This window comes from Ischnura elegans, chromosome 4 (genome assembly GCF_921293095.1).
Source record: "Ischnura elegans chromosome 4, ioIscEleg1.1, whole genome shotgun sequence".
In the NCBI taxonomy this organism is placed as follows: Eukaryota; Metazoa; Arthropoda; class Insecta; order Odonata; family Coenagrionidae; genus Ischnura; species Ischnura elegans.
In genome coordinates this window covers 3,006,795-3,026,414 of record NC_060249.1, presented here as the reverse complement: position 1 = coordinate 3,026,414, position 19,620 = coordinate 3,006,795, and the positions used below count along the sequence as shown (strand labels likewise).

The following is a 19,620-nucleotide window of genomic DNA, read 5'->3' as shown; positions in this document are numbered from 1 at the left end:
AAAAAAATATTTTGTAAATTCATGATTTTCCAATATTTTGTTATCTTTCACGGTGAAAATTAATTGTGCTTTTATATTTCCGGGGGGTCCGGACCCCCCGGACCTCCCCCCCTGGCTAAACCAATGGCTGCACTATTGGCAACTTTTGTAAATCCATTATAACGCATACAAAGGCATTCAACACAAGTATAGATGGGGACAGAAGAACCCTCCACTATTTTCATGTTCACTAATGGATTCATAAAAATTGCGGACATTCGCCAGCATTACCTTCGATCCTCCATCTGCAGAACATAATAGATCGAATAAACCTTATGAATCAAGAGCGAAAGCGAATTCCTTTCTTTCTAATTTTCCCGAAAATAGCTTTTCTGCTATTTAAAAAAAATACGAAATTCCGTTGAGAACTAAATCCGAAGCTTTTGTAACGCAAAATTGCAATCCAGTGAGGGGATTAAATTAAAAATTAAGTTGCGTCTTAATAATTTTGCGAAATTAGGACTGAAAAGTCCTCTCTTACGTCAATTTACAGAATATTATACAATCTGTCACATTAGTATCAAATACAAATTACGCTCAACTAAAAAATAAGCTTCACAGCTTCGAGGCGTTTATAGAAAAATATTTGCAAGGACTGGACGCCATCTATCATTCCTCCGTAGAACAGTAACAGCAAAGCGTCGCATGTATTCGGTATTGAAAATGAGGAGAGCAGCTTCTATAATCAACGCATCTATTTCTTATGCGGAGTTTACATCCCAATCCAATGCTATATCCTCGATATTTTTCATTCTGAGGTGTCTTCTTCCACGAGTCACGGTTAGAAGTAACAACACGGTAAGCACGGTTGTAAGACTCGCAAAAAAATTAATACCACACTGTGCGATCCAAATTCTCAAGGCATTTTCCCATTAATAACACACAACATCCCACGCTTAAGCCCCGTGCTCATTTTTTTCTATGAACACTGTCATTGACGCGTAAGCATTGCAATCTCACGCTAAGCGCTCCGGGCGGCTAATATATTGCTAATTCCTCTAAAAACCGGCTATTTCAATCGACTGGTTGAAAATTCGTCCACATCCGACGTATATTTCGTATTCTCGTGACACAAACACCGCAGTCAACTCTTTCCAACGTTCGATTTGCCCCTCTCTCGTTTCTCTTGTCGACACACTTCCCAGTTTCCTCGCTAGGTGTCAGCAGCTACCGAACGTAGATAGCGCCACTTTCGAAGAAACGTCGCAGCTCCTGCTGATATCAGTCGTGCATGGTCGTGCATCCGTAATCGTCGTTATTGTTCGTAGGATTGGAATAGGATGGATAAGGATCAACACTAATACATCACTTTCGTAATCAGACATTACCAGCCATTAGGTCCGGCGGAATCTAGAATTGTTCGCAAGAGTCGCCCGATGACTGTGAACTTGGCCGGGCGTGTAACGGATTGTAGTTGCGTGCTAAGATAAACCATAATATCATGGCGATGCAACTTTCAGAGTCCACGGAACCAAGGGAAGTGCGTATTCCCGTGCCATGGGGATTCATAGCAGGTGAGTGAATTCGGTACAGATACATTGTCTATTAGTACTCGATTTTGTAAATGTAATATGTCCTTCCATACCGCAATTAAGATGATTCTGTCAATGCATTTCCGTCGCGGTGGTTGAAGCCATTCTTCGAAAGACTTCAATGACAATTGAATCCCCCCTCCTCGGTCACTTGTTTACACTGCCGGAACTACAAAAAAAGCCAGTGAAAGCTAATTGTTAGTCTCGGCAATGCATCTCGTAGTTAAGTGATGAATTAGAATATTTAATACTCGTAAATAATACTCGTACATCACTTGAATATTATGAATGAATTTTACTAACAAAAAATTCGGTAAATTATGCGCACATAATGATGATTTAAAGTTTTTAATTATTCACGTGAACTTGGCCCACGGATACGACTTCGAAAAAAAGATAACCAACGGTAACATATCTATCCCACGATAACGATCCCGAGGACATTAGTGAATGGAATTAATTACAAGGAGGCATCGCCCATTGGGATGTTGGGTAATCGAGTGACAATGTCAATTTCCAAAAGTACGGAGGAAGGGTAGAAAATTTATCACAGCTTTCTTTCCCTTTGGCTCATAAGGTTGGAGAGAGAAAAGACAAGCATTTCGGTGTAGATTTACTTCCATTGCGCATTGTCCCCTCAGTCAATCAATTAGCCGTGGCGATATCAAGGGGTCGAAATACTCCACAAGTCACTATTGCCTTGGGCGACCTTGGTTCTAGTCGTACTGATAACAATTGTTCCCTACAGAGAACCATGAGAGCTCAAGGGGAGCTCTTCGAGGATACAACCACCGGGGCCGGGAACCCAAGGCCGAGCCTTATACGCCCGATCACCCGGGGAGGGGCTGGATGGGAAGGAAAAAGGATAGAGGCGCCGTCGCGATCGGAGCCCGCCGACGCCTCCGGGGAAAGGATAGGAACGGAAGGGAGGGGAATAGGGATAAAACACTCCAGCGCTATAGAAGCGAAGGGGGCCCTACCTTTGTTCCCTACATTCAGCTGAATCCAAACTCATTTTTTTAGTCAGTTACAATAGTATTTTTGTACTTACAGCCCATTTTATGGATTTTCCATGGACCGCCGAATCGAGACTTACGACACGATTATGGGGGATTTTATTTTCCCATTGCAGGCTTACATGCCACCCGACTCATAAGGTTTAGGTTTCGTCGATAGAGGTACTTTTCCATTGCTTATAACGACATCAGTACGGTACCTAACTAAAGTCAATGTATGTACCAGGAGGAAATTTGGTCCAGGAAAATCGTTTCTCATGGCAATTCATGCGAATTCATCGCAGTAATTCTCATGGGAATCAACTGATAGCTTGGAGCCAATTATAAACCTCAATAAGACCCGCCGTATCATTGATACGTGCTTACAGAATCGCTCGCACACACATGCCGTCAACAGGAAAACGTACCTACGCATGCTCCACAGGACTTTATAAGAAGCCGAAAGAGGTTTTGACAAATTATGTCATTTTCAAGGTGGAACTACGAACTAGTTACTAACGTTTTTTTCTGTCATTATGTCACCATTTAGACGGTTCGAAAAAAATACCGCCATCTACTCTTTTAGTTCGTCTCTTGAAGTCAATTCTCCATCGTGATATAACTAGCATACTTATTTATTTTCCACTTCCCCGTAAACAGCACAGAACGGCCTTTATAAAGGGGGTTTCAAAATCAGCAAAGCATCCATGCCCTGGATAGGGATCACCTTCCCAGCCGGCATTCGAACCCACGGCCTACGGTTTGGCAGGCGAGGACTTAAACCCCACCGCCACCGAAACATGTGACATTTATCGAATCGAGATACTGCACTTTCTTCAAATTCTCATACAGAGCATGTAATGTAAATGAAATGAACGATTTTGCTCTTTCGATTACTCACGCAGCCAAGTCCTGGGGGAAGAGAGACGGCTATCCCATAATCGCCGTGCACGGCACAATGGACAATGCTGCTAGCTTCGATGGCTTGGCTCCGCTGATCCCAAACAAGTTCCACTTCTTAGCCATCGATCTACCCGGCTGCGGCCGATCCTCGCACTACCCCGACGGTCTACCCTACCACTTCGTCGAAATGGTGTCGGCGATCAGGCGCGTCGTTCGATATTACGAGTGGGAAACGTGCCACTACGTCGGGCACAGCTTCGGCGGAATGCTCGGCTCCTTCTTCGCGGCGATGTACCCGGAAACCGTGAAGAAACTGGTGATGATAGACATAGTGCAGATCAGAGTGAGCCCTATAGCATTTCACTCGATGGCGTTCAGAGCTAATTACGAAAGACTCTTCGCGGTCGAGAGCAAGACCAGCGGCAATCAACGGCCCACGTACACCAAGGACGAGTTACTGAAGAGGATGATAGCCAGCAGGACGACGAGGATCGGCGATAGATCAGCCGCAGCCCTGATGTCTCGTTGCATAAATAACGACAGTGGCGAACCAGGCGGTTATTACCTGAGCATCGATCAGAAGGGCAAAGCCAGCGTGCACGTCCCTCTGAGCAGCGAGCTGATGTGTGCCGTCATGCAAAGCATTCGCTGTGAACTTCTGATGGTGCGCGCCAGTGAGTCCAGGGGGACATTCCAGTTGAATGGAACGCCAGAACTGGTGGAAGTGTTCAGAAAGTGCTGTTCCAGATTCGAAAGTGTCACTGTTGAAGGGTATCACGATGTTCACATGGACCACCCAGAACGAGTGGCGCCAATTGTATCAAAATTCCTGTTGGGAAATAGTTCTTTATGAATTGAGTTGGACTTAGGAACTACAATTTATACATCTATGCAAATAAATTATTGATACCATTGAAAATTCCAGTATTTTCGTATGCCTAGTGATAGGATTTCATGTACACAATATATATATGAGTTTTCTGTGTATAAACCCCCGCCGAAATCATGGTAAATCTAAGCGTCCTGGTAGCGCAACTGGTAGAGTACCAGGCCGGCAACCAGGAGGTTCTGGGTTCGAGTCCCAGTCATGCCGCATTTTTACCCTCTGATTTCTGGCTTTTTTCCACCTACCACAGCACGAAATTTTAACCCTGGATAGTCGATGCCAGTAATAGCCAAAATTACCACTGGTGTTTGGGTGGAAATTGCACAACGCTTTTTTAAAGTGCAGAAACCATGAGCCAAGCCGATTTGCAGCGAGTTTGCCCTGTTGCCGGATGCTCTGGACACCTCATGAATTTCGCCAGATGGAATGCCGGTCAGGCATGCTAGCCAATTACTCCACCAAGCCACCTTCCTTCTAGATGAATTTCTGAGTGGGTTAAACGAGCAAGGTGTTAACATCTCCAGCCCATATTGCGCTACAGGTGACGGAGGTCGTGATTATTAAGCAGCGGTGTGATGTTACGAAGTAAAAGTAATTGAATAGCAGGTAACGATTACATCTTTGGTAATTTTCTTACTGTAATCGATGCATTTTTAAAAGTAATTTTTACTTTTTAGCTACTCCAAATCTCAATACATTTGAGTTATCATTATATTTTAGTGTTAAAGGGAAAATTTGATTTCCACCCGCGTTTATCGGAAGGTAGTTGCAGCTGCGTCCTACAACCTCACCCACAGGTGTAAAGGGCATAGCCGGATAAGAAGGTGAAAAGTCCCCCCTCCCGAATTTTTCCCGTACTTGGGGTATGCGATTTGGGATCAAATAGGACAAACCTCCCCACATTTCCAGCCCGCTATGTGCCCACCAGGGCCGGCTAGATCGAAAATACGATTTTCACTCTTTTTTAAATATCTCGGACAAGAAAGCATATTTTTTAATGCGGTTTGCGGCATTTGAAACTTTATTTAATGGCACATATTTTCAATTTTTTTCAAGAACTTCAGGTGGGGCAAGAAGATATGGCGTCGATTTGAAAATTTCTAATGCAAGTTTTCATAAAATTTTCTTGAGAGGGCCAAAAAGAAAAAACGTTTTCTGGAAGTGTTTTTTAATACCTTTCGTCTGGCGTATTGAAAACATAACTTTTAGGTGGTGGAACATCGCGAAAAATGCGATTGAAAATATGCAATTTTGGCCATTTGGCTCTATGCTCTGGCCCTCCATAACACCCCTTTTTAGTTATTATAGTATTGTACCGATTAAGGTGCTCACCACAGGGACAGAATGTATTGATACTGGTACCAAAAATGTCTTCAGGGCCCTTGAAAACGCCCGAGTAAGCTAAAAAGAATTTCCCTGCTTCCAACCCCCTCCGTCATTCCTTTCAATGAGAATTTATTGAACTTCCTCAATGTCCTTATCAGATGTAAATTCATTGAAATTACCTCACCTATGCTAAACTATGTGGATATCATTATAACTTTATGATAGCTGTTTGCTGATATGAAAAAACTTATGGGTTTCAACTTTTTCCCAGTTGGCATACAAATAAAAAAAATCTTGTGAACAATAACTAGCCGAAAAGATGAATTTTCACCATACAATTTTATATTGACTCCAGGATGTCAATAAAAATCGCTCTTGAAAGGTTATTCGTCATCCTCTGAATATTCATTTATGCATGTTACTACGTTGTCCGTCAAAACAAATTCTAGTTAAAACCTTATTTAATATTACTTAATAAAATCAAGGTCTTGCGATTTTATCTTGGTACTGCCCGTAGGATAAATAATAAATTGTTGCTGCTATAGGAGCGCAACACCCTATTCTTCTATTCCATTACCACAGTCACAGAAATATCTCAATATGCTGCCCCATACGATGCCATTCGCTGTAATTATATTCTAAATAAAAATTATAGTTCGTTATATTTTAATGATATTTTTCCTTAATACTAACAATACCTACCCGTCTTAATTTAGCCACGAAATCACAATTTATTCAATTCTTTAGTCGTTATCTGAGCTCGCATGCCTTTCAGCGTCGGCATCGGCACGCATAACTCTAAATTATCTTCTAAATATGACACAACATCCCGAAATCCTCTATCCAGAATCAAAATGTCACCTTTTTTCATGAAATTATTACTGGATATACCGATTGCAAGATTGATTTTAGAGAATCGGCATCATTTTGAATGGCCAAAAAGGGTCCGGGCATAACAATCAAAACCCATCAAGGGTAAAAATAGGAAATGGTTTACAAAGAGGAGCTAGTACTGTTCATGTTTCCGGTTTGGAGCTTAAAAAGAAAAACTATCAGCCCTTGAGTGACTGACCTAATATTCGAATATCTCGCCGACGTTAACACACTAAGTAACTCTGTTACTTGGTCCCATGACAAAACAGTAAAAGTTCGCGGACAATCAGTTCTTTAGAAAAAGGAAGCCACTAAGTTTCGCCGTCAAACTGCGGTTAGATAAATATTCGACTTTGTCCACAAATAGACGAATTTTAGAAACATGCAAGGAAATACTTAAGCAGTAGATACGGAAAGTGGGAATTTCATTGGTAAAAACCGCTTATCATGTAGATAACCTTTACAGACCACATTTTTGAAAGAAATGATCAACCTCCACCCCCTTCAATCTAGCTTATACGGGAACAGGATGGAGGTAATTTGTAGCGGTATATCCACAAATGAAACTACACTTGCGCGTAGATACAACGCGGGGAAAACTCAAATCGAGCTCATTTTCTTAATCTAAATTCTTACATTCCGGCAGTTTTCGGAGGCCCTTAATCCATTTTCGGCACCATTATCAATACAATTCTGTCCCTGTGGTGAGCACCTTAATCGGTACAATACTATAATAACTAAAAATGGGTGTTATGGAGGGCCAGAGCATAGAGCCAAATGGCCAAAATCGCATATTTTCAATCGCATTTTTCGCGATGTTCCACCACCTAAAAGTTATGTTTTCAATACGCCAGACGAAAGGTATTAAAAAACACTTCCAGAAAACGTTTTTTCTTTTTGGCCCTCTCAAGAAAATTTTATGAAAATTTGCATTAGAAATTTTCAAATCGACGCCATATCTTCTTGCCCCACCTGAAGTTCTTGAAAAAAATTGAAAATATGTGCCATTAAATAAAGTTTCAAATGCCGCAAACCGCATTAAAAAATATGCTTTCTTGACCGAGATATTTAAAAAAGAGTGAAAATCGTATTTTCGATCTAGCCGGCCCTGGTGGGCACATAGCGGGCTGGAAATATGGGGATGTTTGTCCTATTTGATCCCCAATCGCATACCCCAAGTACGGGAAAAATCCGGGAGGGGGGACTTTTCACCTTCTCATCCGGCTATGCCCTTTTAGGTAGAACATATATTATTGATATACGACATAGATTATTGATATAGAACATATTGATATATGCCTAAATTGAACACTTTAATTATTTTGTGCAATGGCATAAAGTGATACTTAAAATGCTGGTTTGTATATTGATACTCCAAATAAACTAACCGACCCACCATTACCCCTAGTTTGTAGCGAACCGACATTCACGTTTGAGAACATATTGACAGCGATCGCATCAAGTACGGGGGCAGAATTAAAAAAAATTGACATCGTAATTATAATCCCACTAATTGCACTTTCAAAGAGTAATTTTAATTGTAGTCAATTACAAATATGAAACAATTATAAATTTTAGAATATTTGTATTATGAATAATTACAAATTCAGATCAACTGCATTAAGGCGAATGAAAAATAAAACAGGAAATTAATGATAATTTGTGATGACGTATAATTCGGTCGTTGTTACGTTAGTCGAAACGGAGGTATACTCCATCAACAACTGCCGCGAACCGAAGCACCTTGCTTGAAGCATTTCAAACACTCATATCACTCATATCTTCCTCGAATTTTCTTATTACGACGCACTTCTACGTTTCCTCGCTAGGCGTCGGTAGGTACTAACCGCACACAGCGCCACTTTATCGGAATGTCCAACATTTGAAATCGGGGATCGTTCTCGAGTTTGTTCAAGGATCTTTGTTGCGTTATTTTCATAACCCAAAGAGAGCGCACGAAAATTCCAAGGAGAAGCTTGAATTGCTATTGCAATTAGTAGTGATGGGCAAAGTCGATCATTTTAGTGATTCAATCATTTTGACTCGAGTCACATAAGTGATTCAATCAATTGATTCAATCACTATGATCGAAAAGACTCAAATCAAGATTCAATCACTATGATCGAAAAGACTCAAATCAAGATTCAATCACTATGATCGAAAAGACTCAAAGGAGTCATGATTGAAAAGACTCAAAAGGAATCATGATCGAAAAGACTCAAAAGGAATCAAGATCGAAAAGGGGGGGGGGGAGAGGAAGGGGTTAGGTGCAACTAATACCGGGGTGTGTGGGGGTATGGTATACACACCAGGATAAGCGGTAGGTGCGAGATTAATTAATTGCGGAATTTTAAGATGAATGGTTAAAAATGGTGAGTATTAAACTTAAAATTTCTCTGAGCTCTGGGGTGGGGGGGGGGGGGGTTTATCCCCCAAAACCCCCCCTCACTGTGCCACTGACTCACAGCTAAGTCCTGGAGGAAAACCGATCCCATAATTGCCTTGCATGGTGCAGTGGACAATGCTTCTAGCATCAATAGCTTGGCTCCTCTACTTCCTAGCAAGTTCCACTTAATAGCCATCAACCTGCCTGGTCATGGACGATCTTCGCACTACCCCGATGGCTTTCCCTACCATTTCTGTGAAATGGTGGCTGTAGTAAAACATGTCATTCATTATTTCAAGTGGGAAACATGTCACTACTTTGGGCATAGTTTTGGTGGAATGCTTGGTTCAATTTTCGCTGCCATGTACCCAGAAATTGTCAAGAAATTAGCGATGATAGATATAGTGCAGATACAGGTGAATCCTATATTTTTTCATCCCATGACATTCAGTGCGAACTACGATATTCTCTTTGTGATCGAGAGGAAACTCAAGGGTAAACGAATGCCCACCGTCTGCAAAGATTTCTGGTTGCGGAGAATGACAGCCAGCAGGGTGAAAAGGATCAGCAATGAGTCGGCGACAGCTCTACTTTCACACTGAATAGAGAATGATAGCAGGGAATCTGACGGTCACTATGCAAGCATGGACCCAAAAGGAAAATCCAGCATTCACGAACCATTGAGTAGCAAGCAGATAAGTGGGCTTATACTAAGTATCCGCTGTGAGCATTTGATGGTGCGAGCCAGTGAATCTATAGGGATATTGGTGAATCTGGTGAGGCATTAATGGTTTGCAATAAGCTTACCAAGGAGTTCAAACATTTCAACATCAAAAGTTGATGGTGTAAATTCCATAAAATTGGTTTTATTATCTCCAGAATTAAGAAGTTGGAATGAAAAGATCTCTTTTAAAAGTCCATTTTTAAGTTGTGTCCGCCAGCTGAGGCATGCTTACAAAAAATGATGAATGATGCCAATAAGTGATTAAAATGTTGACAAGCTAAATATTCCACGGTGCCAAATGTGTCCTTTTAGGCATTGAAAAGTACTGAAGTTCTTTAGCAAAGAAGACAAAACTCACTCAAAAATCACTACAGGTGTATTCTCTCGGTGAGTTCTCAAGAGTTTCAAACAGAATCTATGAAATTATGAAAGTTATGAAAATCTATCTCTGAAGTGCACAAAAGAAAATGATAGCTTGACTGCCACCATTAATTTTTTTCTTGGTTCAACAATCATGCAAAATCTCCAAAATAAATGTTTTCTCCCAAGTTATATAATAATTATGTAACAATTATAAAACAGTAATTAATTCTATATTCGCTGCCTAATTGCTGTCAGACAAAAGAAAATATCTCAAGACATATAGGTGGGTGCACGATTATTATTCTCCATGTGGCATGATTTGTATTTATTGGTTATCATAGTGAAACTCAAGTGGGGTGTGCATTCTCAGAATCTGACTACGTGAATCTCATATTGTGTGTATGGCAGTTATGTGCTAGGCATCCCATTATTAGTTCCATTTGAGTACCTACTTGAATTTGAGCTGACAGGTTTTGAACAATCCCTGCAGTAGAGTGCAAAGTCAGGCTCATTTACTGAATTTTGAAGGAACTAGGGTTATTCGTTAGTTGCCAGTACTGGTAATAGGGTGGTTTCCCATTATTTTTTTATTGCCTAAATCAAAAGATTATTACTCCTGTAGTACGCATTTCACGCTTCTAGATTTTTAAAGGACAATATCTATTTTTTGCGATTAAATGAAAAGTGAAAATTTCCAAGCTCGCGAAAACGCGACACATGAATACTGGGAAAAGCTCATGTGACATCATTCTGATTCCTGCTGCTGCCGTGTTAGGTGACCTTGGAGCGAGGACATGAGCGCTGCTATGATGCAGGCTGCTCGCAGGTAGCAGTGTACCATGCTAGTTTGATAGGGTATTAATAATGATTGTTAATACCCAGGGGCGCCGACTTATAAAAAATATTGGGGAGGCCCATATCGGAGGTCTTGCCCGTGGAAGAGGTTAAATTCAAAGTGTGTCGCAGCACCGAAACACTACCATGATTCACACCACTTGTTTTCAGCTAACCTGCTTAACCTTATAATTATTTGTTTCAACACACATTGTTGAATTTATTTAAAAGATAACTATCGTCAAACATGGGAAATAAAAATTACCAATATATTTTTGTGATTTCACTAAGCATAACATAACTTAATTATTTTCTTGAATTATTGAGGGGGCTCCGCCCCCCCAAACGAATCTTTGAGGGGGCTCAGGCCCCCTCAGGCCCCATGGAGTCGGCGCCACTGTTAATACCCTATCAAACGAAGGAAACTTTCCGACCTGAGCCAGTTTTAATAGGTGGTTATTAAGACATGTTTCCCTGAGCTCTGTGCCTCATGCGTACATTGGTAATCTCAGACGATGTAAAACTCCTGACTACTGGTACAGCATCTGCGTCCCTGTGACGTCACATTGAGTGGCACCGCATGGGCGCCAATCTGGCCTTTTTCGAATGCGGTTAAAATTGACCATTGCCGTTCGTCTAAACTGGGGTTTCTAAAACCAAATAATTTGTATATTATGAATACAATAATGGTGGGTAACGAATCGCAATCAATGCCTTTCGTTTTCTTTGATGAAGGAAACTACCGTATTTGCTGTCAAGTCACAAGCATTGTAAATTCATTTAATTTTTTAAATAAGTTGTAAAATTGAAAGTTAAGTCATCATACTTCACTACTGAAGTGGCCATTATTGTTACAGTTCGATATCAATGGGCATTTGATCCCTAAATCTTACTCATTAGCATTGAACTGCTTGAAACAGATAATTCATTTTTTCATGTCTGCTCTTTGGTGCAATTTGAAATTGTTTTCCCATTTCAAAACCATAGTACAAGAGTGGTTATCGACCTTTTGCTACCTTCCCACTCCTAATCTCTCCCACCATATCTGTTTGACTTCCGGCACTTCACGCCAGTTTTTGAGAGCCCCTGAAACAGTCGTCCGCTACTCTTTTAACCCCCTCCCTCAGTTTTGTAACACCCCCTCCCACCTACAAAAATAAAAAATTGTACACGTTAGCTTGCATCGTGTGTTGCACTACCTTGAAAATGACTTAATCTGTCGAAACCTGGGTTAGTTAAAAGAAATTTTTACAAACTGGTTTGTGATTATGTTACCGCTCTTTCACAATTCCAGAAATTATGCACCTCCAATCACACTGAAGTTAGGATAACGGGTGTTTATCCATTGAGGGCTAGGCTAATACTTATGGCTTCAGTACCAGAGACATCATGGAAAAATTAGCAGTGCCGGAACACACTCTCCTTAAAGTTTTTTGGAAGTGAAATGTTACTCTGTTTCTCTTTTTTTATTACAAGTTATATTTGACATTTTATTCACAAACTTTTTTTTTGGTTATGACTGTAAATATATAAGAAATTTGGAGACAACAAAATTGATAAAAAACCACTGTTCAATATCCTTCCAGCCATTGTGTGATGACCTCGTGATACACAGAAGCCGTGTGTATTTGAAGTTTTGAAGTATTTTGGGTGTGCTGCAGTCAGAAGTCAGTTGGGGGAAAGATCTCATAAGTTATTGACTCACCTTAAGAGGAAAATTACCAGAATATAGTGATTTTCTGTCCACCGATGTGCGTTTCGTTAAGTTTTTCACCAATGGTGGTAGGATACCTGATAGACAATTGGGAGATATGGGCTTGAATCAGTCTAGCTAAATGACTTTCTCATGTTGTATTTCACCTTATGCATAAAAAATCAAAATCTACCCTATCAGCAAAGAATATGCACATGTCTCGTCACTGTGTGGCTTTTAAAATCCAAAATGTTAAGCTATCACCAGTCTGCTTTGATGACATACCTCACTTAAACATTGTGAAAATATCACAGATATTTAGCCCCACTGAATGACATCTGTACCAATAAATAGCAGAAGATGTAAGCTAATTCTTTAATTTGATTCTTTCCTTGGAAGTTTGTTCCAAATATGCAGCTGGCCTTAATATCTGGCGACCTAAATAACCAAAGCAGAAACAACTGCATGAAACGAATTACTTAGTATGCAGTCAATCATGACTAGTTTAGACTAAACTTTAAGTTCAAACTTTAGGCTAAGGGTGAAGTATACCATGAAAAAAATAATTAGAATAGGCCAGGATTCAAACCCAAATCTGCCAAATACCCATCAGGCATGCTGCCAAGGACACCGAAAATCCATCTCCACCCAAGGAGCTTAGTAATCATGGCCTCCATCTCTTGAGCAATAAGGTGGACTTGAGATGCTAATATGTAGGTAGTATGTTTGGGAAACCTGATCTTAAACTCTCACTGCAGGAAAATTGCTTGGCGATGCAGTATTAATAATAATACCTATGCACTTTTATTCAACATGAAATACAATCAGCGTCATAGTCTTTGTCATGTTGAAAACTTACTCGAAAAGATAGAATTCATTGTGTTGCTATCCAAAAATTCATTCAGTGAGTAGAATGCTTTTCTCAAAAGCCAAAAGTGGAGAGCCTTGTAAACTTTGATAAATGTGATATCTCTGGCCTCTTGGGGAAAAAGATTAAAAAAGGCTAAGCTCAACTGTGTCAGATAATCTTGCTGTAGCTTACATTGACGTCTTGTCAAATTATATATACAACCATATACCTCTTATTGCCTATATTGGTTGACATCAGCACCAGTTTTAAGGCTGTTGCGTATCACTTCAACATTAAATAAACATTTAAATATACATTGATCGTACAACATCATACTCTCTTAAAGATTGGTTTTCAATGTTCTTCAGAGTTGGAATTGGAAATAATCCAAACAGATTTTTTCTGTAGCATAAAGAACTCTTTTGTGGAGGAAGAATGATCACAAATTGGTTCTGGTTGACAATTTTTTTCCAACGGGGAATCCAACAATTGGTGTATTTTATCTAAATCTACTTTATCCTTAGGCATTATCCAAGCCAGGAGATTACTAGGTGAGTGTGAACTTTAGTGCCAGTTGTGCCATGAAAACATAGCACTCAAAAATATTTACCTATGCTTTTACTTAGTATTAATTAGTTTTATTTACTAGAAAAATATAAATCAACAATATGTGGCCTGCTAAATGACTTTCTATCACAATTAATGAGAGAAAACTCAAGGTACAGTCAAACCACTTAATAATAACTTAACGGGATTAGAAAAAAAAATTATCTAGTGGATGTTTGTTGAATAGAGGTTAACCAGTTACATATAATGCAATACATAAAAACTCATCACTGAATGAATGAAAATTGTTTTGCTATTCGCTCAGTGGGTGTCATAGCTCAAATTAAGGATCTCTTAAGATAATTCATGAATTTTAACTTTATATGTATCAGCTGATCACTGGTATCCTGTCATGCATTGTTGCTATGTCACAAGATGATTGATCCTCGCCAGATACAGCTAGAGCAATCAATTGACCCCAACAACAACCAATAATGGATTGCCATTTTGGCAAAATTCCCTTCCCAAAAATTTTCCAAATTCAAATGCATTATCTTCAATATATGTATTTTTAAGGTTTCCAAACAATGAAACAGAAATCGTTTCATTTGCTCTCATAGGCACTTGTCATGAATAGTAATTTTGGGTCTGAATGAACAACCACATTGGGTGATCCAAGTTTGAATCCTGGATAGGCAAAATGATTTTCTTGTAGAAAATTTTGTCCTTGCAATACACATACAGCAAGTGTATATGATCTGGTGCAGAAAGACTATAAACTTAATAGATTACATAGGAAAGCGGTGAAAATCCAGAAAAAACTACTGGGAGCCAAGAGAGAGCATTACACAACTTGTAAGCAAATTAGGCTGATAGCCACTGGAGACTAGGAGCCTAGGCTGCTTGAGCAATGAATAATGCATTGATAAATTTAAAGTGGTGACATAGAGAACAAATTTTTAGAACATCACACAACATATCTAAGTGTGATAAAAACTATAAATTAACAGAGATATTTTGTTGAACAGGTAGGTGTAGGTAGATATTTTCCCCCCCGAACAATAAAGGACATTAATAAATCCTAGATGGGACTCAGTATGCACATCTCTTGCATTTTACTGTGTTGTTTCGTTAATGGCTCGTGTCCTAGCACGACACGCCTACTGAGATTGTTTTCAGGGAAGTATGTATATGTAACTAAACTCTGCTGTATCAGTAGGCACAATACGTGTAGCACATTACTGAGTGTAAGGCAAATGCCAAACTTAAACTCCATTTAGAACGGGGGAGGTGTCTTTGGTGGCTTGGATTGGACTCTACCAACCTAAATCAAACTGAAATAAGAACCAAAATTCTTGTTGAACCCCTTGGCATAGAGGTCTCTTGCTCTATAACAAGCTCGCCTTGACGATTTAGTGGAATACCCCAAGGCAGTGGCACAGCGAGGGGGTTTTTAGGGGATAAACCTCCCCCCCCCCCCCCCCAGAGCTCAGAGAAACTTTTAACCCATTCAATCCATTTTACTTCATTTGATTAATAGAAGAGTGTAAGGATTAATAAAATATATCTCAGAAAGCCATAAAACTCACAATATTGAACCATTTATCTGAAAAAAAAATTCTGGGGGAGGGCCGCCGCACCTCCCGCTTATCCTGGCGGGTATACCACACACCCCAGGTCTAGTTGCACCTAACCACCCCCCCCTAGCCTTAATTCCTAGTTGCGCCCCTGCCTCAAGGTAAGGGAATGCGATCTTTTACAAGCAAGGGAATTGAGTTTATTCATTCTTAACTATTGAATTTGTATTGTATAACATTATTGTCCTGAAGTGGCCTATATTTTTACAATCAAATGTATGAACAAATAAAAAACTTATTATGACTGGTGTGCATTTGTGACGGGTAAACTATGGAGAAGAGGAGAGTGGTCACTGTGTGCATCACCTTAAATATACGGATCAACCCATCAAAATGATCTGTAACTTTGACAATGTTTTGACCCAATAGATGCAGTAGCTGGATTGACTGTCTTCCATTCTGAGCACAAAAATTTACAGTGGAGAGCACCTAACCCACTTAGGGACAAACAGGTGGAAAATGGCATTATTTTGGTGACATTTTTTCATCGTCCAGAATCTACAAAACATACAATACACTAAGTTTTTTTTAGTAACTTTCTGTTCAATTTGGTACATACCAAACACCAACGCAATTGGTTGATATGAATTGCTCACATTTTATAAACTCTTTTATTAATAATTTACATACTTACTTAGTAACTCAAGGGAACGGAATGCGACCTATGAAAAGTTGTGGAGGGAATTGATTGGGTGAGATGGGAAGATGGTTGCCAATTCATGAAAGAAAGTGTTGCTTGTTTGTCAAGAGAAAAAGTGGTTGGGAAAGGCGGGAGGAAGAGATGGTCAAATGCTCTTGCACATTTTTCCCCCAATAACCTGTAATCTTGTTCAGGCATGTTTCCTACAGCTTAAGTCTTGAACTTATGAGAGATGAGCTGACAGAGGAGTGTATTGTGTAAAGTACCAGTGAAGCAAAAACCGAGGGAGTGACTAGTAAGAAGGAAGGGTTGCCAATTGTCCCATTAATGAAAGAAAGAGTTTGGGCCGTAGATATTATGGGATTGCAGAGAAGACAAGATGATGATGTTTGCTTTTACCACAGTCAGTGGTACACTCGTGCACGTACGTTTCCCTCAGCTCAAGGGTTAAGCATTGTGATCGTTAGAGTTAAACTTTTCGCATCGCATTTTAACTCTTTCACAAGTTTGCCTTGCTTGCATAGCTCACCTGTTCATCTTTCCGCTCTCTTCAGGCAAGCTGTGGGGGGACCCAACGCAGGAGACGATCCTGGCTGTCCATGGTCTCCAGGACAACGCCAACACTTTTGACCGCCTCGTGCCCCTCCTGCTTGCCGGCAGCGCCTCCCATGCGCTCCTCAGCATCGACCTCCCGGGCCACGGACTCTCGTCACACTTTCCCGTTGGACGGCCCATATACTTCATGGACGTGCTCTCCTCGGTGCACAGGGTCATCCAGTGGTTGGTGAGCAAGCGCCAGGGCATCAACTCAGTGCTGTACGTGGGACACAGTTTCGGGGGGCAGTTGGGCCTCTACTTGGCAGCCGTGTTCCCTGAGTGCGTTCGGAAGCTCGTTGTGTTGGATGCCATGGTGCCTGGTCCCACTCACATCACCAAGTTCCTCGATAAATTCAAATCTGCCGTCGGGAGGATGGAGGAAATGGAGGACAAAATCGTTGGTCAGTTCACTCTAAACTTAATCTCAACAAAAATTGGGAATCTTTGGGCATGATCGAGGTGCCGACTTACAAAAAATATTGGGGGGCCCAAACCGGGGATCTTGCCCCAGTAAATTTTATAAGTAGTGAATTTTAGGTTTTTAAGCATTTTAGAATAGTCATATGATCAACATTAGAACCCTGATCACTCGAATCTCGATATGTATCTGGACACTTCGGGGAATATCGACAAGCCTGAAACATTTTTTCCTCACATCTGTAATGAACTTTCGGGGGGGCTTGGGCCCCCTCAGGCCCCATGGAGTCGGCACCACTGAGCATGATGTTGTGCAAGCATATAAGCATAACCACAGAATTATAAATTAAAACGATCAATGGTTTTTGTGGAAAGACTGTTTTTCAGTAAACTTTGAAAATTTTAAATGAGACATAGCCTGGAAGTTAGCCAAGAATCTTTTTTTTTGGCAAATTCACCATTATTTTTGCTATTTCATCGGAATACTTCATAGTGGCCATCATGATCAGTGGGCAATCCAAAGATTCGTTTGATGCAGCTCTCCACACAAGTTAATGAATTCCCAATTGAACATTAGTAATTAAGTTTTTTTCATATTTTGTCAAGCTTAAGGGCCCATGCAAACATGAAGATGTCAACTAATTCTGATGATTTCTTTTCTATATAAGTTTCTGCTTTTCTGTTCTATTACAACTTTGAAATAAAGATTAAAATGAAAATTAGTATTTCTGGCCCACCCTAACCTTCACTCCTGATCCACTCTTTCATTCCATGGATTATAGCTTTCTCACTGAAAACATGACTATTTGTTTGTATTTATGTACATGTTTTTCGTTTATAATATAAGGTAAGCGAGTTTATTTTATGTTAAGTCATAATTGAGCTTGTAATCAATGCTTTTTTCTCTCCTAAAATAAATTTCTCAGGTTCTGCACCACCCACGTACACTTACGAAGACATATTGAAGAAGATAAAAGCACGCTTTTACGGAGATCTCAGTGATGAGGCAGCCAGAATCCTCCAGTCGAGGTCTTCTCGGAAGAGCGGAGACGGCTACGCCTTCACACTTGACCAACGCCTCAAGTTTGTTGTGTATCATCCGTTCACCAAAGAGCAGCAGTTTGATTTGTTCACAAAAATCACATGTCCCATTCAGCTAATAGTCGCAGAGCAAACTCGGTTGGGCGGTGGTGATTATTATGCCAAGCGAATGGAAGTGTTTAATGCGTGTTCTTGCCCGTGTAGCATATTCCCTGTGGAGGGAAACCACGATGTGCACCTAGAACATCCAGAGAGAGTTAGTCCTCTGATAAAACAGTTCCTAATCAAACAGAAAAGTTCGTTATGAAGACCAAGGGTGTGGCACAGGATAGCATGCAACATGTATTACTGGAAGGCATCTGTGAGTGCAGCTATCTGGGATTAATTAAAAAAATCAACCTTTATTCTAAGATAAAGCATGCATTTGAGCATTTGCTCATGCAGTCCATTTATAATAAATGATTCCTACACTGCTTCAACTCAAAAATGGGTCCGTCTTTGGTCTGAAAATTGGCAAATGTGAATATTTCATTAATCGCTCATGTGTTGCATATTCCACTCCTTCTGAGAGCAAAATATGTAATGTTCAGTTCCTAGCCATATATATTCCATCGCATAAAAGTTGTAGCTATGATGGAAGAATACCGTTTTTTTGTTTGAAGAGGGGTTCAAGGTTGATGATTTACGGTATGATTGACCATTTTCACGCTATCCTAATGAAAATGCAACGGCCATCATTGCAGTGTTGGTGCACATTTTCACGTCGGGCAGTCAACGAGGCTGGATGGAGGAACCAGTAGACCCTACCGACCAGTTCCAGAATATTGGAGACGCCAAAGAATGTCGATCAACCATGTACATATGTATAAAGGAGTTTTGGAGAATAAAAAGAGATTTTGCCTTTGGAGAGTATAGTGTGACATTTTTACGAGTAACCTAAATACCCTGCTAAAATCTCAATCCTCAATATCAATAATTATATACGTATAAATTATTTGATTTTCAACTCTGAACCATAACTTAAACACTCTAGACATGGCACCAATCCTATAACTTAGCCGAAGAATTTTTAAAGTACATGATATAACGTAGAACTAAATTCTCTTTCGTATGATTTTTATTGCATTGAAATCGATTGCTTCGTTTAGACGCTAGAGCTCCTCAAACTCTAGTATCTTGCTTTTTTTTACAGACAGTAGCTTAGACCATTTAAGTAAGTAGACGTGCCATTCGGGCGGAACGCTGTGGCCAACATCGCACGGCGGGGAAGTGAGTGGGATGAGGGAGCGTGACGTCACGGTTGGGACTGCAGACGATATTCCGTATGCGCACTTGAGA

The 19,620-nt window shown here is 40.2% G+C and overlaps 1 protein-coding gene across 3 annotated transcripts; it reads left to right on the top strand.

Moving 5' to 3' along the window:
* Positions 1 to 1,247: 1,247 nt before the first annotated feature.
* LOC124156997 (serine hydrolase-like protein) lies at positions 1,248 to 19,189 on the top strand. Of its 3 annotated transcripts, XR_006864504.1 has the most exons (4): positions 1,248 to 1,553; positions 16,782 to 17,225; positions 18,168 to 18,643; positions 19,026 to 19,189. XR_006864504.1 is itself a non-coding variant. In XM_046531448.1 (3 exons), the coding sequence occupies exons 1-3, from the start codon at positions 1,481 to 1,483 to the stop codon at positions 18,587 to 18,589; spliced, it is 939 nt and encodes a 312-aa protein (XP_046387404.1). In that variant the 5' UTR covers positions 1,248 to 1,480; the 3' UTR covers positions 18,590 to 19,189. The 3 variants fall into 3 exon arrangements, 2 of the variants coding, with proteins under 2 accessions (XP_046387404.1, XP_046387405.1); XM_046531448.1 differs by having other exon boundaries at positions 18,168 to 19,189; XM_046531449.1 differs by lacking the exons at positions 16,782 to 17,225; positions 18,168 to 18,643; positions 19,026 to 19,189 and adding an exon at positions 3,472 to 4,388.
* Positions 19,190 to 19,620: the final 431 nt, after the last annotated feature.